General features: G+C 40.6%; 1 protein-coding gene and 3 long non-coding RNA genes across 5 annotated transcripts; 1 reads left to right on the top strand and 3 right to left on the bottom strand.

Annotated features, from left to right (window-relative positions):
• Positions 1-187: 187 nt before the first annotated feature.
• Positions 188-1,737, bottom strand: LOC127010179 (uncharacterized). Of its 2 annotated transcripts, XR_007762976.1 has the most exons (4): positions 708-1,737; positions 613-647; positions 503-552; positions 188-457 (listed from the first exon to the last, which is right to left on the bottom strand). It is a non-coding gene; the product is annotated as an uncharacterized LOC127010179 (long non-coding RNA). The 2 variants fall into 2 exon arrangements; XR_007762975.1 differs by having other exon boundaries at positions 188-552.
• A 5,035-nt stretch (positions 1,738-6,772) lies between these two features.
• LOC127010177 (uncharacterized) lies at positions 6,773-8,718 on the top strand. Its single transcript, XR_007762974.1, has 2 exons — positions 6,773-7,362; positions 8,343-8,718. It is a non-coding gene; the product is annotated as an uncharacterized LOC127010177 (long non-coding RNA).
• A 3,752-nt stretch (positions 8,719-12,470) lies between these two features.
• LOC127010175 (probable ATP-dependent RNA helicase DDX47) lies at positions 12,471-26,295 on the bottom strand. The gene is made up of 10 exons (XM_050884055.1): positions 26,200-26,295; positions 25,437-25,530; positions 24,926-25,090; positions 22,989-23,155; positions 21,754-21,873; positions 21,388-21,504; positions 20,204-20,427; positions 18,497-18,629; positions 13,294-13,422; positions 12,471-12,988 (listed from the first exon to the last, which is right to left on the bottom strand). Exons 1-10 carry the CDS (start codon positions 26,242-26,244, stop codon positions 12,806-12,808), a joined length of 1,377 nt encoding a protein of 458 aa, XP_050740012.1. The 5' UTR covers positions 26,245-26,295; the 3' UTR covers positions 12,471-12,805.
• Positions 13,438-18,459, bottom strand: LOC127010176 (uncharacterized). Its single transcript, XR_007762973.1, has 3 exons — positions 18,041-18,459; positions 16,457-16,892; positions 13,438-14,809 (listed from the first exon to the last, which is right to left on the bottom strand). It is a non-coding gene; the product is annotated as an uncharacterized LOC127010176 (long non-coding RNA).
• Positions 26,296-27,188: the final 893 nt, after the last annotated feature.

The raw sequence follows: 27,188 nt of genomic DNA, 5'->3' as shown, positions 1-27,188 counted from the left end.
GTTTGTGTGTGCGTATGTGTGTTTTTATATATTATGTCCGTTTGTCAATACTCTTTAGGGCATTACATCTGTTATTACAATTATTATTATTATTATTATTATTATTATTATTATTATTATTATTATTATTATTATTATTATTATTATTATTATTATTTGTGTTGTTGTTGTTGTTGTTGTTGTTTTTCTTATTTCACTTCCTTTTTCTTCCTTTTCTCAATCTTCAACGTCAATAATAATAATAATGATAATAATAATAATGATTCTCAGTTTCTTCCATTCATAATATTTTTTAACCAGGTGAGAAAGCATTAATTAACCTAGGCCTACTGACAGGTTAATTAGCATCTCACCTTGTCATTATTACTTGTCCTTACCCTTCCTTACCTTACCTTACCTCACCTAAATTTACCTAATTTTTCCTTACCTTACCTTACCTAACCTTACCTTACCTTACCTCACCTTACATTACCTAACCTAATCTCACCTTACCTTACCTTACCTTACCTAACCTAATCTCACCTTACCTTACCTAACCTTACCTTACCTTACCTAACCTTGTCTCACCTTACCTTACCTAACCTAATCTCACCTTACCTTACCTTACCTTACCTTACCTTACCTAACCTAATCTCACCTTACCTTACCTTACCTAACCTAGTCTCACCTTACCTTACCTAACCTAATCTCACCTTACCTTACCTTACCTTATCGCCACTTCCCTTCTCTTTACCTTACCTTGTTTTCCTTTTCACCTTAATTTCCACCTCCTCCTCCTCCTCCTCCTCCTCCTCCTCCTACTTCACCTGTCTTCTCCCATTCGCTAATTACCCTCTAAGTCCTTTTTGTAATTATTTATAAATGTACATAGATCATTTTTTCATCTATAGTTTTAAGTTTCTTTTTTTAGTGTTCATTTTTTTTTTCGTGTCTTTCTTTTTTTTCTTTCTTTCTTTCTTTCGTCTTTTTCTTCGTGTTGTTCTTGTTGTTTTTTGTTGTTCTCGTTCTTCTTCTTCTTCTTCTTCTTCTTCTTCTCCGAGCATAAATCAACGTTTTTCTCGTAATATTAATTCTTAGTTCACTCACACACAAGATCAATGTCACAAAGGTGCATAATAATGATAATAATAATAATAATAATAATAATAATAATAATAATAATAATAATAATAACAGAGAAAGGAATTACAATATAGCCACTCTATTTACCTTACCTTACCTTACCTTAATTTAACCTTACCTTACAATACCTTACCTTACCTAACCTTACCCTAATTAAACCTTACCTTACCTTACCTTACAATACCTTACCTAACCCTACCTTACCTTACCTTACCTTACAATACCTTACCTTACCCTAATTTAACCTTACAATACCTTACCTTACCTAACCTTACCTTACCTTACCTTACCTAACCTTACCTTACCTTACCTTACAATACCTTACCTTACCCTTACCTTACCTCACCTCACCTTACTTTACCTTACCTTACCTTACCTATCACAATTTCATCTCAATCTTTTAATTCATTATCTAATTCATTATCCTCATTTATTTTGTCACAACGATGCTAGAATCACATTATTATTATTATTACTATCATTATTATCATTATTATTATTATTATTATTATTATTATTTATCATTGTATAGGCGCGAGAATCATTAATTAGGTCTTTTTTATACATATTATATAAACAAAAAATGGATGAAGGATGAATGAATGTAAATGTACTGTAAATTATTTCTTATTCACTTGTTTTTCATTACCACCATTATTATTATTATTATTACTATTATTATTATTATTTTATTATTATTATTATTTTATTATTATTATTATTATTATCATTATTGTTGTTGTTGGTGGTGTTGTTTGTGAAAGCTAGAATGAGGGAAGGGAAAGAAAGGAAAGAGAGAGAAAAATGGAAGGAGAGAAGGAGAAGAGAAAGGAGAAGAAAGGGAAGGAAAAAGGAAGAAAGAGAAGGGAAAGAAGAATGCAAGGAGGGAAGGAAAAGAGAAAGGGGAAGAAAGAGAAGAAAATGAGGAAGAAAAAGAAGAGAAAGGGGAATGGAAGGAGAGAAGGAGAGGAGAAAGGGGAAGAAAGAGAAGGAGAAAGGAAGAAAAAGAAGAGAAAGGGGAATGGAAGGAGAGATGGAAAAGAGAAAGGGGAAGAAAGAGAAGAAAATGAGGAAGAAAAAGAAGAGAAAGGGGAATGGAAGGAGAGATGGAAAAGAGAAAGGGGAAGAAAGAGAAGAAAATGAGGAAGGAAAAGAAGAGAAAGGGGAATGGAAGGAGGGAAAGAGAAGAGAAAGGGGAAGAAAGAGAAGGAAAAAGAAAGAAAGGAAAAGAAAAAGGGAAGGCAGTGTAAGAGAGAGAGAGAAAGAAAGGGAGATAAAAAAGGAGAAAGGGAAACGAAGGAAAAGAGAAAAAAGGAAAGAAGAGAAGAGAAAAGAAGAAAGAGAATAATATTGATAAAGATAATGATACCAAACAACTCTTAAAAGATAACAATGATAATATTAATGATGGGAAACAAGCCTTCAAGCGCGGGACGTATCGGAACATTGAACACCTGAGATTGAGACAGCGGGCCAGGGGAGGGAGGGAGGAAGAGGCGGCCACTCCATCCCCCCTCTCTCTCACTCACTCACTCTCCATTTCGCCTTCTACAGTGAGAGAGGTAAGACGTGTGTGTGTGTATGTGTGCGTGTGTGTACGTGGAGCTTGTGTGCGTGTGTAGGTGAGCCCATGTGCGTGTGTGTTAAGTGGTAAGTAAGAAAAAGTAGTGTTAAGTGTATAGAAATCTTACTTATTTTTCTTCATTTTCGTTGGTACAGTGTGAGGTTGTGTGTGTGCGTGTGTGTACGTGGAGCTTGTGTGCGTGTGTAGGGGAGCTCATGTGCGTGTAGTTAAGGATATAGATGTAGAAAAATATATGTGAAAATTGATATGGTTTAGAATTTTCACATTTTCTCCATTTTTTGGCAAGAACAGAGAGGCGAGATGTGTGTGCGTGGGGCCTTGTGTGCGTGTGTAGGGGAGCTCATGTGCGTGTGTGTGTGTGTGTACCTCAAGGCCGTGTGCGTGTGTACGGTAAGCTATGTACGTGTATGTAACTTGTAAGTGCTGAAAATATATCAAACTGAGGTGATGTCAAATTCTTAAAACAATCTGATCCGCTCTTCATCTGCTTAATCGCCATTGTTAATCACCTCGTTAATTAGGTAGTTAGGTGAGTTATCGGTGACCAGGTGTGTGTCGTGAGGGCGCAGGTGTGGTAATGAGTGACGCGTAATTACTGGAAGGTTGCTAATTGTAAGGTGATAATTGATACTTGAGGTAGTTAGGTGAGTAATTGAGGAAGGTAGCTAATTGTAAGGTGATAATTGATACTTGAGGTAGTTAGGTGGGTAATTATGACGCGTACATGGAGGAAGGTAGCTGATTAGTGAGGTAGAGTAGTGTGCCAGAACAGGTAATGAGGTAATTAGTGTATTTTTCTTATTGATATTCACGGTGACAAGCGAATCACATGTCCATTATTGAAACAGGTGTTCAGATTCAAGTTTCCGAAGGTACGTGAATGGTGAGAGAGAGAGAGAGAGAGAGAGAGAGAAGGGAAGGGAAGAAAAGAAAAGGAGAGAAAGGAAAGGAAGATTTACATAGATTTACATAGAAAACCAACATTTTACTTGTTATAATTACTTGACTAACTACCTCAAGTATCAATTATCTTAACAATTAGCTACCTTCCATTTACGTGTCTTAATTACTGACCTAACTACCTGAAGAATCAATTACCACCTTAACCATTAGAAGTACCAAGCTACCTAACTACCATTGTCAGCTCCCATTAGGTACCATTATCTACTTCTCTCTCTCCCTTTTCTCCTCTTCTAACTATCGCATCTTAATTACGTACCAAAGTATAATTATGAGGTAAATTATCACGACCCTAAGAAGTACGTGACAATACCTACCATAATTTAGTAGTAGTAGTAGTAGTAGTAGTAGTAGTAGTACCAAACTTTACCTATGCGATTAACTACCAAGCTATCTAACTACCCCTTTCAGATAGTCTCCCATAATTACCTCCCTCTCCCTCCCTTCCCCTTCCATTAGCTTGTTATCGTGTATGTGTATTTTGTAAGTCTCCCTTTTTCCATCTTTAGGCAATGGATATAATAGTCTTCATTTGGTAAGTAAGTGTACGTAATTGTGATAGTGTGATTTTTTTTTTTACAGTAGAGAATTGATTGATTGATAGTTTATTGTTGCAAGTAAACAACAAAGGAGAAAGGAGGACAGTAGACGAAACAGTTATTGGCCTCCACTCTGTCTAGGAGAGCGGACAAGGCCCCTGTGTCGTATAGTTCCCTTTTTTTCATCCCTTACGCAATGACGATAATGGTTTAACGGGGAACTTCTGTATATTTTCGTCTGCATGGATATATAAATAATTCTCTTGAGTCTCCCTTTATTTACTACATTTTCTTTTATTCCGTTTACTCTTTAAAGGGAGACTATTTCTTTTACTCTTTAAGGGGATACTATTCTTTTTTACTCTTTGAGGGGTGACTAAGCTACTATTTCCCACCCATTAATTTTCCCTTAGTGCCTATTTTTTACTTCCCAGGGTTAAAAATATCCTCCCTATGTAAATCTCTCACCCATTACTTTCCCCTTAGCTCTATATAACCATTGACAACTGACCCCATTATATACGTATAGGCCTACCTCCCACCCATTAGATTTTGTCCACATTTAACCATACTTGACAAGGGTAAAAATAGCCCATTAATTGACCTGTCACCCCCATTAACTTTCCCTTATCTCGATTTTGTCACCCATTAACTCTCATCCAGCCCCATTTACCCATTACTAAGGGTGCAAATAGTGATCAATCTCTAACCCTGTCACCCATTAACTCATCCAGCCCCATTACCCCATTACTAAGGGTGCAAATAGTGATCATTCTCTACCCCTATCACCCATTAACTCTCATCTAGCCCCATTAACCCATTGAAAAGCCAAGAAACATGCCTCATTAAGCACCCATCACCCATTGACCCATTACTAAGGGTTGAAAATCTAGTTACATTCATCTTGGTGTTACCCATTATCTCCTCTGGCCCCATTAACCCATTAGCAAGCTCAAAAACCTATCCCATTATCACCCATTAACTTTACTTCTGACCCCATTAACCTATTACTAAGGGTCAAAAATCTAGTTATATTCTTCTAGCTGTCACCCATTAACTCTTCTATCGCCATTAACCCATTAGCAAGCTCAGAAACCTATCCCATTACACACCCATTAAAAATCTATAGTTACATTCTTCTAGCTGTCACCCATTAACTCTTCTATCGCCATTAACCCATTAGCAAGCTCAGAAACCTACCCCATTACACACCCACCACCCATTAACTTTCCTTTGGCCCCATTAACCTGTGACCATTCTTTAATCTTTATTCATTTTTACTTTTCATATTTTTTGTTTATTTCTTAATCGTTTTGCATTATTTCTACACCTATTCTTGCCTGTGTGTGTGTGTGTGTGTGTGTGTGTGTGTGTGTGATTTCATTTTCCATTTTTTTGTTTTTGTTTTTCAGGAAGATGAGCAGAGAAATGAGCAACCACCAGGCAGATCCCTCCTCCTCCTCCACTTTCTACACCTCCTCCTCCACCAAAGAAGAGGAGGAGGAGAAGAAGAAGGAAGCAAAGTGGAGCAAAACAGGAGACAATGCTGTGGAACTAAATTTAAAGTCCTCCACCTTCCACACCTCCAACTCCACTTTCTACACCACCATAAAAGAGGAGGAGGAAGGAAAGTGGAGCGGAATACAAGATGACAAGGAGGTGGAATTAGAATCCTCCTCCTCCTCTGATTCCACACAAGAGGATTCAAATACAAGATCAAATTCCACAACAGGAGGATCGAAAGGGTCTCGCCGCCTCCTCCTCAAATCCACAGTGGAGTCTGCGGCGAAGTTGGTGGACCCTCGGAAGTGGATGAGGGTGGGAAAGTCCGCTGCGGGAAGTTTAGTAAAGCACGCAAGGTCATAAGTTCTTGTATGAAACTGTAGTTATTGTATTTCCAGAGACTATTTTAATTCCGCTATTATTAAGGGCTTGGCAAGGTTGGGTCCAGCGGATTTTGCTCAGAATTCTTGTCTATATCTTCGTCATGTTAAGTAAAATCGTGTTTAAAGTCATGTTAAGTAAAGTTGGTTAGTTAATTATTTTCAGCGAGATATATATATTACAGTTAAACTCTTTGGGATACATGTAAATACGTTAGTTAGTTAATTATTTGCAGTGAGATATATATTAGTTTAAGTCTTTGCGATACATGTAAAAGTTAGTTAGGTAGTTAAACTATTTTCAGCGAGATATATATTACAGTTAAACTCTTTGGGATTCATGTAAATATGTTAGTTTGTCTCGATAAGATAGTTATCCATTCACACTTCGAGAGACATTTTTATAAGTCTTCCAAGTATGCATACAAATCTCTTATCCGCATAATTCTCATAAGTAACAATGCATAAATTTTGATAAGTGTTCTGACAGCTTTGGGTTAGTTTGGTCCGATAAGATGGTCGGCTGTTTACGCTTTGAGAGAGATTTTTATAAGTCTTCTAAATATGCATAAAAATTTCTTGGTCTGCATAATTCTCATAAGTAACAATGCACAAATTTTTTGTTAGGAGCTTTATGAATTAATTTGCGATAAGATGGCATAAGAGGCTGTTTTTGAGAGAGAGATTTTTATAAGTCTTCTAAATATGCATAAAAATTTCTTGGTCTGCATAATTCTCATAAGTAACAATGCACAAATTTTGATAAGTGTTCTGACAATCACTAATAGTTTAAAGAGTGAATACATATAGCAGAGACTGATGGGAATTGATGCTTCGTCTCAAAAAACTGTAAAACTGCTTAAAAATTTATTGTTATTGAATTTAAAATGCTCAAAATAAGTTAAAAAAGAGCAAAAACTAGGATTTAAAAAGTTCTAAACTGTGAAACCTGCCTAGAAATAGCTGTTAATAGGCCTTAAAAAATTATACTAGGATTTTAAAATGTTCTATATTGTAAAAACTGTCCCAAAATAGCTGCTTCCAGGCCTTCAAAAATCATACTCCAAAAATAGCTGCTTCCAGGCCTTCAAAAATCATACTCCAAAATAGCTTCTTCCAGGCCTTCAAAAATCATACTCCAAAATAGCTGCTTCCAGGCCTTCAAAAATCATACTCCAAAATAGCTGCTTCCAGGCCTTCAAAAATCATACTAAGTCCATCATTCTTCCAAGAGCCTCCGGAGAAAGACTGTGAGCGTTCGGCATCAGAGAAAGTACGTGGAATGTGTCTTACCTTTATTACATGGCTTACAGAATTCACAGGTTATAATATTTTGTGATGATAATGTCCCGGTAATGTGGATACTGATAACATACATCAGGTAAACGAAACATTGATATTTAGCGAGCAAGACCCTGACGGCAGAGTAACATTCAACTTTAACATATCAGTGTGCAGGGATGAACGTCCTTAACAGCAGCCAATGTTCCCTTAAGGGTCGCTAATGCCTTCCTCCTCCTTCCAACGGGTGACAAAACATTGGTATTTAGCGAGCAAGAAGCAAATATACATCCTTAACAGCAGCCAATGTTCCCTTAAGGGTCGCTAATGCCTTCCTCCTTCTTCCAACTGGTGACGAAACATTGATATTTAGCGAGAAGGACCCCAACGGCAGATTAACATTCAACTTTAATATATCAGTAAGCAAATAGGAATGCCCAATGTTTCCCTTCAGAGCTGCTGACGTTTCCCTTTCAGAATAATTGTCAACATGTAAAACTCAACATATATTCTGAAAGTTGACAGCTCTAACATAATCTATAGCTTGAGAAGTGTAATATTGTCTTATCTTTATTTACAGTGATATATATTAGTTATCTTTATTTACAGTGATATATATTAGTTAAAGTCTTTGGGATACATGTAAATACGTTAGCTTGTTCTGTTAAGATAGTCAGCCATCTACATTTTAAGAGATAAAAATAAGTCTTCTAAGTATGCATAATTGGTGTTGAGAATCTAATTGTCTTAAAATACTAATACTAATTGTAACTCTGCTCTTATTCTACCAATGTTCTAAACCTCCAGACTCTAACATCATCAACTCTGCGTTCTATAAGTTGCTAATGCGTCCCTCTTCTTGAAACAGACAACATACCAGTAGGCCAATTTCAACGTCCTTATCCTAAAGCCTATGTTGTCAAGTCTTACGCTCCCTTACGAGTTGCTAATATGTCTCCCTTCTTCCAACAGACTGCTCCTGAGGTCCCACTGATGGCTGCCTTGTCCTAATGCACAGGCAAGGAAGCTCTTCACCCAGACACTTGCAGAAGGCTGGCTGATGGAGGCTACTGGGAGGTCTAGTTGTCACCTGGTCCTGTGTCACACCACCCAGACATCCACAGCAGGCTACTAGGAGGCACTGGCCAGTCACCTGGCCCATGTCACCTCACCTGAGAAAGAGAATTAGTTAGCTTGTGTCTATGTCTGGCTCGTCAACACACTGCCACCTGAGAAGTCTACCACCAATATGAAGGTTCCCACTCCCTCTGCCGTCTTTAAGTGTAGGAATCAAAGATGTATTGTGTTTTAAGTGTCCGAGTTCCTTTAATAAATGTAACTAATGGACGCTCTTCTGGTTTGATTTAAGTTGAAATGCTTCCAGTTCATCTCCGGAGCCTGTCTGAGGTATCATCGACTTAACACAGAACTGAAAAATATACAGCTAGTACTCGACTTAACACAGAACTGAAAAATATACAGCTAGTACATATATGCACAAAAGAAGGGTATGGAAAGAGGAGACGGGAAAGAAGAGAGAGAAATACTTGCACAATGCCCACACTTGCAGTACCCTAAGAAATTGGAGAGGAGAGAAAGGAAAGGGAGATAGAGGCAGAGGCATAAATAAGTCCTGCATAGAAATGACACGGACTAACGAGGAGGAGGAGAAAGCATCATCAACCCTCTTAAGCTACTCAGTATAATACTAAATAAATCAACTATGGTAACTGTCAACCCCATATACATCCTATTGAATCATGAACGAAACATCACTCTTACTCTCCAAACTAAAATAATAGGTATACTCACAAAGCACATGAGACTGGGGTGGCGTTGAGTGCCCCGCTGAGGGTCCGTGGCACTGTAGGTCCTCCCTGGCACACTTCAGACCATCACAGCTTCAAGGCGAGGGGTAGACCAAGGTGGGAGGGATGCGTTAACGCCTTGACTGCGGATTTCCCAGCAGACCTCACCAAGCTGCAGGAGTGGAACAAAAAGTGGCTGCTACAATTCAATGAAGAGAAATGTTAAGTCCTGCACCTTGGGAGGGGATATCCAGCACACCAATACCACATGGGAAACACTCCACTATCCACCACAGAGAGAGAGAAAGGCCTGGGAGTGTATGTTACCAGGCTACCAGTGAAGGGATATCCAGCACACCAATACCACATGGGAAACACTCCACAATCCACCACAGAGGCAGAGAAAGGCCTGGAAGTGTGTGTTACCAGGCTACCAGCTTCCTTCTGCGGTACTGTGGTAGGTATGTCTAACCACACCACATCACACCCCAGCCAGCCACACCACCTACTCCACAGCCCTGGTTAACATATATCGATCTCTAATTCTGTAACGCCACTTAAATCTCTCCTTCTCTCTCTCTCTCTTTTCCATCTTCCGTCAATTTCTTTCTCTTTAATTCCTTTCCTTTCATCTCCTGTTCCTCTTCTCTCTTTTTTATGCCTCTTTTCCCTCTTCCATCTCCTGTTCCAGACTCAAGAGATTGTTTCACTGGCACTGGGAATCCAACCTATGACCAGCGAGAGGAAGCTGCCCAAATTTTTCCACTCTGCCCAGGAATCGAACCCGGGCTCTCTCGGTTGTAAGCCGAGTGTGCTAACCACTGCACCACGAAGCCGCCCCAGTCAGCCAGAGAGGTGCCCCCTTGGCGGAGTGATTCTGGGGGGCTTTCCACATCAGGGGGGTCAGTTACTATACACAACCTCAAGGGAACATGTGACAGAGATGCGCACTGAGGCCACACAACTTACCTGGCCATGTTAATGAGTCAGGTAGCTCCATCACACCTGGTCTTGGGGTGAGGCGAGGGAGGAGTCACCTGGAGTCACCCATAATTAGGCTCCCCATCTTCACCCAGGCCTTCCCCCATAGCTGTCATCTCCCCCATGGGTTATATATGTCTCCCCTTGAGTATATGGCTGGAGTAGATAGGACAGCGGAGGTGGGGGGCTGGAGGGGCTGGGGTCATCGTTCTGGAGTAGATAGGACAGCAGAGGTGAGGGGCTGGGGTCTTCGTTCTGTAAGAGAGGGAAGGAGTTAAAATACAGGAGTAAATGAACACAAAAGACTTGAACCTAACCACACAACTATTATATTATTATTATTATTATTATTATTATTATTATTATTATTTACCTACACACCATTTCATTTAGTTTACATGGGTATATTTACAAACAAGGGGAGGGTGCAATTGTGGACATTTGCCATTACAAGAGGATGGAGGGGAGGAAATGGGTGTAATTCTGGATATTTACCAAGATAGAGGGTGGGGGGGGGGGGGACATGGGTGTAATTCTGGATATTTACTGATGCAAGAGGAGGGGGGTGGGGACATGGGTGTAATTCTGGATATTTACTAATACAAGAGCTTGGAAGGACATGGGTGTAATTCTGGATATTTACTGATACAAGAGGAGGGGGGGACATGGGTGTAATTCTGGATATTTACTAATACAAGAGCTTGGAAGGACATGGGTGTAATTCTGGATATTTACTGATACAAGAGGAGGAGGGGGGAGGATATGGGTGTAATTCTGGATATTTACTGATACAAAAGGATGGGGAGGACATGGGTGTAATTCTGGATATTTACTGATACAAGAGGAAAGGAGGGCATGGGTGTAATTCTGGATATTTACTGATACAAGAGGAAAGGAGGGCATGGGTGTAATTCTGGATATTTACTGATACAAGAGGAAAGGAGGGCATGGGTGTAATTCTGGATATTTACTGATACAAGAGGAAAGGAGGGCATGGGTGTAATTCTGGATATTTACTGATACAAGAGGAAAGGAGGGCATGGGTGTAATTCTGTATATTTACCGACACAGCTGAGGAGGAAGTTGGGTGCAATTCTGGATAATTACTAACACAGGTGGCATAAGGGGAAGAGCATTGAAATAATTAACCTATGGAACCATACCCAATATACCTTTGCCCTAATATATACCTTTTGCTATACTAACACACCTGTCCCCACGGTGCCACAGGTAAGGCATCAACCAGGTAAGTCACCCTGAGGAGGAGGCCGACTAGTGTGAAGGGAACACCATACCATGCCCTTCTCACCCCATCATCATGCCCTCCTCACCCCGTGTCACGCCCTTCACCCTATACCATGCCCTCATCACCCCCCTCCGCCCCATATCACCCCACTAAAACCTATCGCCCCCGTACCATACCATGCCCTCCTCACCCCATCATCACCCCCCTCTGCCCCATATCACCCCACTAAAACCTATCGCCCCCGTACCATACCATGCCCTCCTCACCCCATCATCACCCCCCTCCGCCCCATATCACCCCACTAAAACCTATTGCCCCCGTACCATACCATGCCCTCCTCACCCCATCATTACCACCCTCCACCCCATATCACACCCTCACACCACCACCACCACCACAACCCTTCACCCCATACCATGCCCTCATCACCCCTTAAACCCCATCACCACCTATCGCCCCCGTACCATACCATGCCCTTCTCACCCCATCATCATGCCCTCCTCCCCCTTCATAAGCTTATAAGAACACACCTGGGCATACTAATTAGGACAGGTTAATTAATGTAATGCTCACCTTCCAACACCTTAATTGTCCCACCCTCTGCCTATTACCTGTTCCCCAGTACCTATTACACACCTTACCTTGGACTCTGAAGCAGAATCTAATAAATATAATAAGAAGTAAATAAATAAAAATCAATTAGCCATTCAATCTGCTCTACTTTCCTTCCTCCTCCTCTCCTTCTTCTTCCTCCTCCTCCTTCATAAGCTTATAAGAACACACCTGTGCATACTAATTAGAACAGGCTAATTAATGCTTACCTGTTGATTAGTTGAGGAGGAACAGGTGTGCAGGTGATGGAGGTAAGGGAGGGAATGGAGGAAAGTCTCTCTCTCTCTCTCTAATGGTTGTTATCTTCTATTGCTTGTTAAACTGTTTGCTAATTCTTCCTTTTTCTTCATTTATCTTGTTTTCTTTCATTTTCTTTCTTTTTATAGTAGTTTATCATTTCTCTCTCTTGAATAGGAAGGGGGAAAGAGAGGAAGGAAGGAATAAAAAATGAAGTAATATTTATAATTTTTTATTAGACAAATACTTATTATTTAAACAAGTTATTTTTACATTTCTTCTTCCTCCTCCTCCTCCTCCTCCTCTCTTCTTCTTCTCTTCCTTACTTTCAATCTTCTCTCATTCCTTTCCTTCCTTCCTTCTTTCCTTCCTCCTCCTCCTCCTCCTCTTTCTCCTTTTAATATTCTCTTCTCATCTCTCTCTCTCCTTCCTTTCTTCCTCTTCTTCTCTCCTCCTTTCTTCCTTCTTCTCCTCTTCTCTTCTTTCTCCTTTTAATACTCTCTTCTCATCTCTCTTTCTCCTTCTTCCTTTCTTCCTCCTCCTCCTCCTCCTCATTGTCTTCCCTTGAACTTCTTTTTCTTCCTGTTATTGTTGCTGTTGTTGTTGTTGTTGTTCTTGTTCTTGTTGTTGTTGATGCGGTTCCTCACTCCCATGCTCCCTTCCCCATCGTCATCATCAGCCCCCCTCTTCCTCCCTCCCTTCCTTCCTCCCTTCTCATCCAGCCGGGACATTTCCTGAAGAAGAAGAAGAAGAAGAAGAGTAAATTAGTATATCTCTTTAATAATCTCTCTCTCTCTCTTAGTCAGTCAGTTATTCAGTCAGTCAGTCACCCAATCAGTCAGTCAGCCAGTCAGTCAGTAATTCAGTCAGCCAATCATCCAATCACCCAGTCATTCATTCAGTCAGTCAGTCCAAAAAAAAAAAATAATAATAATAATAATAATAATAATAATAATAATAATAATAATAATAATAATAATAATAATAATAATAATAATAATAATAATAATAACAAAAAAAGAAAAACACCACCACTTACGATCTTGGCAAAGCGCTCGGCCTCCGCCACTCGCTCCTCCAGCACCATCACCTCCTCCTTCACGACGGGGTACACCTCCAAGCGGGTGTTGAGCAGCTCCTCGATCCGCTGGTACACCTCCACCTCGTACTGGGGAGAGAGGAGGAGGAGGAGGAGGAGGTGTTAGAACTGTGCGTCCCAACCTTCACAAAGCCATGGACCAGGCGAGAGATTAAAAAAAATCTACGGACCAGTGTCATAGGCATAGATCCAAGCATACACTGGGATTTATATAGTCCAAATACATGTTTTATTTCTTTTGCAATTTAACCCGGTAGCAGCGGGGATTACGTTTCTTAGTGGTCCCTCTAAGCGAGAAAAATGAGAAAAAAATCATCACTCACACAAACCATTTCATAATATATTTCAACGCATTTGTGATCAGTTTATGTGTCATCTATTTTGGGGGGTTTATATCATGGCACAAATTTGGCCCGTCGCTGCTACACGGTAAAGCCACAAATTTGGCCCGTCGCTGCTACACGGTAAAGCCACAAATTTGGCCCGTCGCTGCTACACGGTAAAGCCACAAATTTGGCCCGTCGCTGCTACACGGTAAAGCCACAAATTTGGCCCATCGCTGCTACACGGTAAAGCCACAAATTTGGCCCGTCGCTGCTACATGGTACAGCCACAAATTTGGCCCATCGCTGCTACACGGTAAAGCCACAAATTTGACCAGTCACTGCTACACGGTAAAACCACAAATTTGGCCCATCGCTGCTACACGGTAAAGCCACAAATTTGACCCGTCGCTGCTACACAGTAAAGCCACAAATTCGGCCCGTCGCTGCTACAGGGTTAAAGTTCAGTGGGACAATACCAAGTGATTCTAAAGGCTAAATTATTCAAAAGTACGCCATGAAGGAAAATATACTATACTAACTTCAGCATTTAGTAATACAGTAGACCTGGAGAAGACTGGCTGTCATGGTGATAGATTCATGTACCTATTGCAAGGTCTATCAATATACCAAAACGTAAGATCTCGTATTTTACAAATGAAATTAGTAATCCGACCTCCCTCTCGCTAGTTTCAGCTCCTCTTCTCTTTCTTTCTTCGATCTTTCTTCTTTTCTCTCTTTCTCTCTCTTCTTTCCTTTTCTTTTCTTTTTCTCCTTTCTTCTATGAATTTTCTGAGTCAAAGCCTATAGTGTTTGTTTTGGTTGTGTTAGGTTAAGTTTAGGGTATCTTCAAACACATGATAGCCAGCACCTTATGGTATAAATCAACAAGGAATGACCTCACTTTGTTGTATGGAAAGTCTCATTAGTAAGAAAGCATATATGAATTTTCCGAGTCAAGGCCTATAGTGACTGTTTGGGTTTTTGTTAGGTTATGTTAGGTTAAGTTTAGGGTATCTTCAAACACATGATAGCCAGCACCTTATGGCATAAATCAACAAGGAATGACCTCACTTTGTTGTATGGAAAGTCTCATTAGTAAGGAAGGATATATGAGTTTTCTGAGTCAAGGCCTATAGCGATTGTTTTGGGTTTTGTTAGGTTATGTTAGGTTAAGTTTAGGGTATCTTTCAACACATGATAGCCAGCACCTTATGGTATAAATCAACAAAGAATGACCTCACTTTGCTGTATAGAAAGTCTCATTAGTAAGGAAGCATATATGAATTTTCCAAGTCAAGGCCAAGTGTGACTGTTTGGGGTTTTGTTAGGTTATGTTAGGTTAAGTTTAGGGTATCTTCAAACACATGATAGCCAGCCCCTTATGGCATAAATCAACAAAGAATGACCTCACTTTGTTGTATGGAAAGTCTCATTAGTAAAGAAGGATATATGAGTTTTCTGAGACAAGGCCTATAGTGTTTGTTTTGGTTTTGTTAGGTTATGTTATGTTAAGTTTAGGGTATCTTCCAACACATGATAGACAGCCCCTTATGGCATAAATCAACAAGGAATGACCTCACTTTGTTGTATGGAAAGTCTCATTAGTAAGAAAGCATTTACGAGTTTTTCGAGTCAAGGCCTATAGTGTTTGTTTTGGTTTTGGAAGTTTAAGTTTAGGGTATCTTCCAACACATGATAGACAGCCCCTAACGGTATAAATCAACAAGGAATGACCTCACTTTGTTGTATAGAAAGTCTCATTAGTAAGGAAGGATATATGAATTTTCTGAGTCAAGGCCTATAGTAACTGTTTAGGGTTTTGTTAGGTTAAGTTTAGGGTATCTTCAAACACATGATAGCCAGCCCCTAATGGTATAAATCAACAAGGAATGACCTCACTTTGTTGTATAGAAAGTCTCATTAGTAAGGAAGCATATATGAATTTTCTGGGTCAAGGCCTATAGTGACTGTTTTGGGTTTTGTTAGGTTAAGTTTAGGGTATCTTCAAACACATGATAGCCAGCCCCTTATGGTATAAATCAACAAAGACTGACCTCACTTTGTTGTATGGAAAGTCTCATTAGTAAGAAAGCATATATGAATTTTCTGAGTCAAAGCTTATAGTGACTGTTTGGGGTTTTGGTAGGTTATGTTAGGTTAAGTTTAGGGTATCTTCAAACACATGATAGACAGCCCCTTATGGTATAAATCAACAAGGAATGACCTCACTTTGTTGTATGGAAAGTCTCATTAGTAAGAAAGCATATATGAATTTTCCAAGTCAAGGCCTATAGTGACTGTTTTGGGTTTTGTTAGGTTAAGTTTAGGGCATCTTCAAACACATGATAGCCAGCCCCTTATGGCATAAATCAACAAGGAATGACCTCACTTTATTGTATGGAAAGTCTCATTAGTAAGAAAGCATATATGAATTTTCCGAGTCAAGGCCTATAGTGACTGTTTTGAGTTTTGTTGGGTTATGTTAGGTTAAGTTTAGAGTATCTTCCAACACATGATAGCCAGCCCCTTATGGTATAAATCAACGAGGAATGACCTCACTTTGTTGTACGAAAAGTCTCATTAGTAAGAAAGCATATATGAATTTTACGAGTCAAGGCCTACAGTGACTGTTTTGGTTTTGTTAGGTTAAGTTTAGGGTATCTTCAAACACATGATAGCCAGCCCCTTATGGCATAAATCAACAAGGAATGACCTCACTTTGTTGTATGTAAAGTCTCATTGGTAAGGAAGGATATATGAATTTTCTGAGTCAAGACCTATAGTGACTGTTTGGGTTTTTGTTAGGTTATGTTAGGTTAAGTTTAGGGTATCTTCAAACACATGATAGCCAGCACCTTATGGCATAAATCAACAAGGAATGACCTCACTTTGTTGTATGGAAAGTCTCATTAGTAAGGAAGGATATATGAGTTTTCTGAGTCAAGGCCTATAGTGATTGTTTTGGGTTTTGTTAGGTTAAGTTTAGGGTATCTTCCAACACATGATAGCCAGCCCCTTATGGTATAAATCAACAAGGAATGACCTCACTTTGCTGTATAGAAAGTCTCATTAGTAAGGAAGCATATATGAATTTTCCAAGTCAAGGCCAAGTGTGACTGTTTGGGGTTTTGTTAGGTTATGTTAGGTTAAGTTTAGGGTATCTTCAAACACATGATAGCCAGCCCCTTATGGCATAAATCAACAAAGAATGACCTCACTTTGTTGTATGGAAAGTCTCATTAGTAAGGAAGGATATATGAGTTTTCTGAGACAAGGCCTATAGTGTTTGTTTTGGTTTTGTTAGGTTATGTTAGGTTAAGTTTAGGGTATCTTCCAACACATGATAGACAGCCCCTTATGGCATAAATCAACAAGGAATGACCTCACTTTGTTGTATGGAAAGTCTCATTAGTAAGAAAGCATTTACGAGTTTTTCGAGTCAAGGCCTATAGTGTTTGTTTTGGTTTTGTTAGTTTAAGTTTAGAGTATCTTCCAACACATGATAGACAGCCCCTAACGGTATAAATCAACAAGGAATGACCTCACTTTGTTGTATAGAAAGTCTCATTAGTAAGGAAGCATATATGAATTTTCTGAGTCAAGGCCTATAGTAACTGTTTAGGGTTTTGTTAGGTTATGTTAGGTTAAGTTTAGGGTATCTTCCAACACATGATAGCCAGCCCCTAATGGTATAAATCAACAAGGAATGACCTCACTTTGTTGCATAGAAAGTCTCATTAGTAAGGAAGCATATATGAATTTTCTGGGTCAAGGCCTATAGTGACTGTTTTGGGTTTTGTTAGGTTAAGTTTAGGGTATCTTCAAACACATGATAGCCAGCCCCTTATGGTATACATCAACAAAGACTGACCTCACTTTGTTGTATGGAAAGTCTCATTAGTAAGAAAGCATATATGAATTTTCCAAGTCAAGGCCTATAGTGACTGTTTGGGGTTTTGGTAGGTTATGTTAGGTTAAGTTTAGGGTATCTTCAAACACATGATAGACAGCCCCTTATGGTATAAATCAACAAGGAATGACCTCACTTTGTTGTATGGAAAGTCTCATTAGTAAGAAAGCATATATGAATTTTCCAAGTCAAGGCCTATAGTGACTGTTTCGGGTTTTGTTAGGTTAAGTTTAGGGTATCTTCAAACACATGATAGCCAGCCCCTTATGGTATACATCAACAAAGACTGACCTCACTTTGTTGTATGGAAAGTCTCATTAGTAAGAAAGCATATATGAATTTTCCAAGTCAAGGCTTATAGTGACTGTTTTGGGTTTAGTTAGGTTAAGTTTAGGGTATCTTCAAACACATGATAGCCAGCACCTTATGGCATAAATCAACAAGGAATTACCTCACTTTGTTGTATGGAAAGTCTCATTAGTAAGGAAGGATATATGAGTTTTCTGAGTCAAGACCTATAGTGATTGTTTTGGGTTTTGTTAGGTTAGGTTAGGTTAAGTTTAGGGTATCTTTCAATACATGATAGCCAGCACCTTACAGCATAAATCAACAAGGAATGACCTCACTTTGTTGTATGGAGAGTCTCATTAGTAAGAAAGCATACACGAGTTTTCCGAGTCAAGGCCTATAGTGATTGTTTGGGGTTTTGTTAGGTTAAGTTTAGGGTATCTTCCAACACATGATAGCCAGCCCCTTATGGTATAAATCAACAAGGAATGACCTCACTTTGTTGTACGGAAAGTGTCATTACTAAGACTTTCCATACTCCCTTCTCAGTCCCCTCTTTCTTTCATCCTCCTCTTACCTTCCCTCCTCCCTTCCTCCCTGTCCCCCTTCCCCCCCTTACCTGGGACACTAGGGTGATGGCCACGCCTGCCTTGCCGGCCCGGGCGGTGCGGCCAACGCGGTGGATGTAGTTTTTGCTGTGCATCGGAACGTCAAAGTTGATCACGTAGTCCACCAAGGGAATGTCCAGACCCCTGCAAGTGGAAGTGTGGTGAGAAGTGGTAAGGAGGAGGAGGAGGAGGAGGAGGAGGAGGAGGAGGAGAAGGAGGTGAGTATTACAAGTGGATGAGGATGAAAAGAGACTGAAAGGAAGGAGAGAAAACTTAATCCAACTTAACCAAGCAAAACCCCAAACAGTCACTATAGGCCTTGGTTCGGAAAATTCATATATGCATCCTTACTAACGGGACTTTCTATACAACAAAGTGAGGTCATTCTTTTTTGATTTATACCATAAGGGGCTGGCTATCATGTGTTTAAAGATACCCTGAACCAAACCAAACCTAACCTAACCTAACAAAACCCCAAACAGTTACTATAGGGCTTGACTCAGAAAACTCATATATGCTTTCTTACTAATGAGACTTCCTATACAAGAAAGTGAGGTCATTCTTTATTGATTTACCATAAGGGGCTGGCTATCATGTGTTTGAAGATACCCTAAACTTAACCTACCATGATAGTCCAAATTTTGCCCATTTTGACCCCGTGAGGTAAAAAAAGTCAGCTGACTCCATCTTACCACCAGAAAAATAAGTCAGTTTTTACTCCAACATTACTTTTGTTACTTAAAGTAACTATATAATAAATATAAAAACTGTAACTCATAGTTGTCTTTTTTTACCTCACGGGGTCAAAATGGGCAAAATTTGGAGGTCAGCTGACCACATCTTACCACCTGATAATGTTGTCAGTTTTAGTCTCATTATCAATTTGGACAGATTAACTCTGTGCTACTGCATTTTGGTACGTGTAGCTCTTGGGGTAAGACATTTTTACCCCAAGGGCCAAAATCAGACTAAATTTGGAGGGCAGCTGACCCCCTTTTACCACCGAGAAATAGTGTCAGTTATTAGTAGATTCATATCTACTGCATTTTATCATTATACTGAGTGAATATGATTCGTGTAGCTTTTGGGGTAAAATCCAACACTTTTAGGGTCTTTTTAAGGGCAGCTGACCCCTTCATCCCCCTTAAATATTCTGTCAGTTATATCGCCATATTATTAAGAATAAATACATAGTTTTATATACAAAGTTTGAAGTGTATAGTTTGAAAAGTAAAATCAACCTCAAAAAGGGGTATTTTGGCACCCCCTGGGGGCAACACCCACCCGAGTTGAAGCAGCTGACAAACCTTTTTCAATTGTCGGTGATAAACTTAACCAAGTTAGAGCATTATATCTTCTGGGCTCGTTGGGGTAAAATCACCCGTAGCTAGCTCTCGGACTAGTAACAAAACCCCAAACAGTTACTATAGGCCCTGACTCAGAAAACTCATATATGCTTTCTTACTAACGAGACTTTCTATACAACAAAGCGAGGTCAGGTTATGCAAAGACACACTAATTAAGCGAGAAAGAAAGACAGATATAGACTTTGTGATAGAATGAGAAAACCAGATACACTAATTAAGAGAGAAAGAGACAGATAGCTATAGAGACTTTGTGATAGAATGAGAAAACCAGATACACTAATTAAGAGAGAAAGAGACAGATAGCTATAGAGACTTTGTGATAGAATGAGAAAACCAGGCACAGTGACCCACCTTGAGGCGACATCCGTAGCTAGCAAAATCGACCGTTCCCGAGCCTTAAACTTGCTTAGGGCACCGAGTCGCTTGTTCTGGCTCATCTTGCCGTAGAGGGGGATGGCGGTGAAGCCCAGGTTACGCAGCATGAGGGCGGTGCGCAGCGTGGAGAGCTGGGTGGAGCAGAACACCATCACCGACTGGCTCCCGATCTCGTTCAGAATGTGGATGAGGTACATGTGCTGAAAAAATTAATGGGTTTGGGTGAAGTGGATGAATAATTGAAAAAGTTAATGGGTTTGGGTGAAGTGGATGAATAATTGAAAAAGTTAATGGGTGTGGGTGAAGTGGATGAATAATGGGTGAAATAAATGTGAAATAAGGGAAGAGAAAAGCATAGGGAGGGGAAAACTAGGCGGGAAATGAAACAAAGCGAGGTCATTCTATGTTGATTTATGCCATAAGGGGCTGGCTATCATGTGTTTGAAGATACCCTAAACTTAACCTAACAAAACCCAAAATGGTTACTATAGGTCTTGACTCAGAAAATTCATATATGTTTCCTTACTAATGAGACTTTCTATACAACAAAGCGAGGTCATTCTATGTTGATTTATACCATAAGGGGCTGGCTATCATGTGTTTGAAGATACCCTAAACTTAACCTAACATAACCCCAAATGGTTACTATAGGTCTTGACTCAGAAAATTCATATATGTTTCCTTACTAATGAGACTTTCTATACAACAAAGCGAGGTCATTCTATGTTGATTTATACCATAAGGGGCTGGCTATCATGTGTTTGAAGATACCCTAAACTTAGCCTAACAAAACCCCAAATGGTTACTATAGGTCTTGACTCAGAAAATTCATATATGTTTCCTTACTAATGAGACTTTCTATACAACAAAATGAGGTCATTCTATGCTGATTTATACCATGAGGTACTGGCTATCATGTGTTTGAAGATACCCTAAACCTAACCTAACCTAACCTAACAAAACCAAACACAGTTACTATAGGCCTTGACTCAGAAAATTCACAGGACGAAAAGTGACATACAGCAAACATCTTCATTAAACCTCAGAGCCTATTTAAGCCTGTACCATATAGCAATACTGACCTTATATATATTACTACTTCTACTACTACTACTACTAATAATAATAACAATAATAACAAATCTACAGAACCCGTTTACCTTGTGTTTGCAGGGCACGAAGAGCATGTACTGTTTGAGTTTGGACACTGTTTGGTATTTTGACGAGACCTCAACCTTGACCGGGTCCCTCAAATGCGCCCTCTGTAGCTTGTTGACCTGCGGAAGGGTGACGGAGTGAGAAGGGGTGACATAAGGGGTGTTACGTAGGGGGTGAATAAAAGGATGCTGGGATTATGGTATGGAGTGAAAGGAGTAGAAAGGGATAGGATGAAGAGAAATATAAGAAATAGTAAAAAGGAGTGACCTGTGGAAGGGGAATAGGGTGAAGGGGGTATGATGGGGTGAAGAGAAGGGGTGATGAGAAGGTAAAAATTGAGTAAAACTTCCTCCTCCTCCCCCTTTCACCTTGGAGGTCATGGTGGCAGAGAACAGCATGGTGCGTCTCTCCCTCGGCAGCTCCTTCAGAATCTTGTCTACCTCCTCCTCGAAGTCAAGGTTGAGGATGCGGTCAGCCTCGTCCATCACCTGCAACATACACCTCGTTAGCTACCTGAGTCTTGGTAATGGAGTTTTTATTATATTTGTCTATTAATCTTATTACCCTACATCTAGTTTTATTTTTTCTATCTCTCTCTATCACCTGGGGACAAGATACTCATCTCTCATTGGCTATACTGCAACTATAACTACTATACAATTATAATCATTCATTCATTCATTCATCTTTGACGCCGGCTCCCAGGGGATGGCCAAGGCAGAAGAGTTTCCATCTCTCTCCATCCAGACACTCCCTCCTTATCCCTGCCTACTCAAAGTTTCTCAAGGATCTTTCCCCCTCTCCCCAACGTACTCCTGCACCCTATCTCTCCGTTTCACTGGAGGTCGTCCTCTAACATTCCCTCCCTCTATCTCACTCACATGCACCCTTCTGGTCATTTTACTCTCCTCCATTCGCTCCATGCGGCCAAACCACTTTTAAAGTCTGTCGCTTCACTTCTTCCACCACTCCACACTTCTTCCCTTCACCCACGACACATTCTAAAACGCTCGTACACACTTTCATTACTCATTCCATCCATTCTACTCACACCACAAGCACTCCTCAAACAACTCATTTCCACTGCCTGCACTCTAGACCTCTGACTTTCATTCCAGGCCCACGTTTCACTTGCATATGTGAGGGTTGGTACTATTACTGTATTTCTCAAATCCCTCTTTACCTCCATGCTCACACTTCTGCCATTCATGATACATCCCAAAGACCCTGCCACCCTTCTTCCTTGCAATGCCCTTTCTCTTATCTCTCCCTCCACACCACCATGCTTACACATAACTGATCCAAGGTACTTAAACTCATTGACCTCCTCCATTTCTTCACCATTCAACATTATTTTGCATTCTTTTTCACATTCAATTCCCACTCTACATGGGCATACAAAATCCACAATCTCACTTCTACTCCGCTCACAAACCATCACTTTACTTTAGATGACATTTACTTTCAGCTTTCTCCTATTACACACACTATCAAAATTTTAATCATACTTATTTATACTGTTTATATCATGTACAAGACCCTAGACTAGCCCCCAGCTCCCCTAGGTAACATCCCCAGGGGTACACACAAGCTTGAGACCCACCAGGTACTTCAGGGCCCTCATGTTGAACCCCTTGGTCTTCTCCAGATGGTCCACGAGTCGGCCCGGCGTGGCCACGATGAGGTGCGGGCGTTTGGCCAGCTCCAGGGCCTGCTGCGTCATGTCCATCCCGCCCACTATCACCACGCAGGTCACGCCCACACCGCGACCTGTACCACGGGGGAAGGGGGGAGGGGGGGTCATTGTATGGTAGGGGGGCAGGGCCGGCCCAAGCCTCCATGGGGCCCTAAGCGAAATTGTATTTGGGGGCCCCCTAAGTAAATAAACAGGTAGACAATGTTCTTACTGTAAATGTGTCATGTTTAATATATTTTTTATTGCTCTTGGGGGCCCCCTTGTGGCCTCGGGGCCCTAAGCCACCGCTTACTTCGCTTATGCGTCGGGCCGGCCCTGTAGGGGGGATAGAGTAAATAAAATATAAATGTGGGTGAGTAACAAAGATTTTTTTTCTGCTCTCTACACCTCTCCCAGCCCTTCCTCCCCTCTTCCTTCATTTGATTAGCAAATAACCTTACAATCACTAACCCAGCCCTGTCAACAATCATCCCAGCTCTCCTTTCACCCTTCCTAGCTCTCCCAGCTCTCTTTTCACCCTTCCTAGCTCTCAATTCACTCTTCCAGCTCTTCTTTCCCCCTTCCTAGCTCTCAATTCACTCTTCCAGCTCTTCTTTCACCCTTCCTAGCTCTCCATTTACTCTTCCAGCTCTTCTTTCACCCTTCCTAGTTCTCAATTCACTCTTCCAGCTCTCTTTTCACCCTTCCTAGCTCTCAATTCACTCTTCCAGCTCTTCTTTCCCCCTTCCTAGCTCTCAATTCACTCTTCCAGCTCTTCTTTCACCCTTCCTAGCTCTCAATTCACTCTTCCAGCTCTTCTTTCACCCTTCCTAGCTCTCCATTTACTCTTCCAGCTCTTCTTTCACCCTTCCTAGTTCTCAATTCACTCTTCCAGCTCTCTTTTCACCCTTCCTAGCTCTCAATTCACTCTTCCAGCTCTTCTTTCACCCTTCCTAGCTCTCCATTTACTCTTCCAGCTCTTCTTTCACCCTTCCTAGTTCTCAATTCACTCTTCCAGCTCTCTTTTCACCCTTCCTAGCTCTCAATTCACTTTTCCAGCTCTCTTTTCACCCTTCCTAACTCTCCCAGCTCTCTTTTCACCCTTCCTAGCTCTCAATTCACTCTTCCAGCTCTTCTTTCACCCTTCCTAGCTCTCAATTCACTCTTCCAGCTCTTCTTTCCCCCTTCCTAGCTCTCAATTCACTCTTCCAGCTCTTCTTTCACCCTTCCTAGCTCTCAATTCACTCTTCCAGCTCTTCTTTCACCCTTCCTAGCTCTCCATTTACTCTTCCAGCTCTTCTTTCACCCTTCCTAGTTCTCAATTCACTCTTCCAGCTCTCTTTTCACCCTTCCTAGCTCTCAATTCACTTTTCCAGCTCTCTTTTCACCCTTCCTAACTCTCCCAGCTCTCTTTTCACCCTTCCTAGCTCTCAATTCACTCTCCCAGCTCTTCTTTCACCCTTCCTAGCTCTCCCAGCTCTCTTTTCACCCTTCCTAGCTCTCAATTCACTCTTCCAGCTCTTCTTTCACCCTTCCTAGCTCTCCCAGCTCTCTTTTCACCCTTCCTAGCTCTCAATTCACTCTTCCAGCTCTTCTTTCACCCTTCCTAGCTCTCAATTCACTCTTCCAGCTCTTCTTTCACCCTTCCTAGCTCTCAATTCACTCTTCCAGTTCTCCTTTCACCCTTCCTAGCTCTCAATTCACTCTTCCAGCTCTTCTTTCACCCTTCCTAGCTCTCAATTCACTCTTCCAGTTCTCCTTTCACCCTTCCTAGCTCTCCATTTACTCACTCAGCAAACAACAATACAGTCCCTCACCCAGCCCTGTCTACATCCCAGCAATCCCTTCCTTCACCCTCCACTCACCCAGGGCCTCAAACTGCTCCTTGATCTGGAAGGCCAGCTCCCTGGTGGGCGTCAGCACCAGGCCAAAGAGGCGCTGGGGCCGGGCAATCAGCGCCTGCAGCAGCGGCAGGCCGAAGGCGCCGGTCTTGCCCGAGCCAGTCTCCGCCAGGCCTATCACGTCCTTGTCTGGGGAGTTTAATCTTGTTTACATATCAATGTTACGTTACCTAACTATTCTACTAATGAACCCTGAATTATCTGAGGAAATCTTATGAGGAAGCCCACGGAGTTACTGGTGAGTTTATTAGATATTATTAATGAATTCGTTAACTTCTAAGTGTTAACTAATATATTTATACACACTACAGTGCTTGAGTTTGTTTAATTCTCATTTAACTAATATAAATTCAACGAGTTATCAATGTATTTATCATCATTTGAGTTTAATATACCCATATGTACATACTTATATATCCATTTACCTACATTTTGCCGATACATACTTATATATTAATCAATTTCCTTGACCCACCTTGCAGGGCCAGGGGGATGGCCTCCCTCTGGATGGCCGTGGGCTCCTTCCATCCCAGCCGCTCACAGGCCAGGCACAGCTCCTCCACCACGCCCTAATAACGATGATAATAATAATAATAATAATAATAATAATAATAATAATAATAATAATAGTAGTAGTTTTTCGCCCATCGGCACATATATAAAAAAAATCACTACTCTAGAATCACACCCGACTCTTTCTCCCGGCTAACATGATAGACTGAACTAATAGATTCAAATAATAATAATAATAATAATAGTTTTTCGCCCATCGGCACATATATAAAAAAAAAATCACTACTCTAGAATCACACCCGACTCTTTCTCCCGGCTAACAAGATGGACTGAACTAATTGATTTTGATACGCGGGGCAATCTTCATCACATCATCATTAATAAAAGGTAATTAATATATATCAAAAACCAAAAGCTCACTACTCTACAATCACACCCGGCCCTTTCTCCCGGCTAACATGATAGACTGAACTAATAGATTCAAATACGTGGGGCAATCTTCATCACAACATCACCTAATAAAAGAGAGTTATGAGGAGAAAAGTGTAGTCCATTAACATGTCCACATCATATGGACGTTATGGCTAAAAACTTCTATTTGTTTTACCTATTTTCCCGCTTCTTAAAGGGAAACAAGCGGAGGGAAGTAGTAGAGAGGTGGGAAATTATATAAGCTCTCATTAAAAAATAAGTAGAGGGAGGTGTGAGGGGTATTAGGCACTCACGAGGTCCTTAAATGTTAACTTTTTCTCAGCCGCCTCCTCCGCCATGCTGGATTGTTTATATGATGATGAACTTGATCTTGACGTCACAACATCCGTATCTTCTTCTTCTTCTTCTACTTCTTCTCTGTTTCGCTTTGCATCGCTTCTTAGGTCTTCCTTGGCACTTCTCTACACTTAAATACTTCACTACACACATTTAGTTACTTCACTGTGCACACTTATACACTTAACACTGCACCGAGCTCTTACCAACGTCACTTTCAATTATTTATCGGCATCACTATAAAAATTAATAAGTAAAAAGATATATTCTAATACTAGTTAAGAAAAGGTATGTTAGAGAGACGAATTACATTTATAAGAAGAAAAAGAGATATTGTACACGTCCTTTCATACAGAAATACGGAAAAGTCCAATATCCTTAAATTTACTGTAGTTAACGTTAAAAATTTCTTGTTCTCTAAAATCGAACCTAAATAAAGGACAAACTTAGCTAATTCTATTTTACTAACTAATGGGGGACATACATATGGAGGCGCGTAGCTTCACTCACTACTACTGATACCACTACTACTACTACTACTTACTAACTTGTTTGTGTTTAATAATGAAGAAAAAGAATATATTTGTAGGTCTCTCTCTCTCTCTCTCTCTCTCTCTCTCTCTCTCTCTCTCTCTCTCTCTCTCTCTCTTCTGACCTTTTAAAAATCTGTGTGTGTGTGTGTGTGTGTGTGTGTGTGTGTGTGTGTGTGTGTGTGTGTGTATTCCAAACACGTACACACACATTATACGTTCAAATCAATTAAGAAGTGTTGAGAGAGAGAGAGAGAGAGAGAGAGAGAGAGAGAGAGAGAGAGAGAGAGAGAGAGGCGCCGGCCCGTCTGAAAATTTACATAAAATACCTTCACTTCTAATTTGAGTTTCACACACACACACACACACACACACACACACACACACACACACACACACACACACACACACACCTG

This window comes from Eriocheir sinensis, chromosome 42, assembly GCF_024679095.1.
Source record: "Eriocheir sinensis breed Jianghai 21 chromosome 42, ASM2467909v1, whole genome shotgun sequence".
In the NCBI taxonomy this organism is placed as follows: domain Eukaryota; kingdom Metazoa; phylum Arthropoda; class Malacostraca; order Decapoda; family Varunidae; genus Eriocheir; species Eriocheir sinensis.
This window is presented reverse-complemented; position numbering and strand designations above follow the sequence as displayed.

Bases quoted from the DNA above. Each gene is read 5' to 3' on its own strand.
- LOC127010175 (XM_050884055.1), bottom strand. From the start codon at position 26,244: ATGGCGGAGGAGGCGGCTGAGAAAAAGTTAACATTTAAGGACCTC. The intron at 25,091-25,436 runs GTGGGTCAAGGA...TAAACTCCCCAG, and splicing joins CATCCCCCTGGCCCTGCAAG to ACAAGGACGTGATAGGCCTG. The intron at 18,630-20,203 runs GTGGGTCACTGT...TTCCACTTGCAG, and splicing joins GCTACGGATGTCGCCTCAAG to GGGTCTGGACATTCCCTTGG.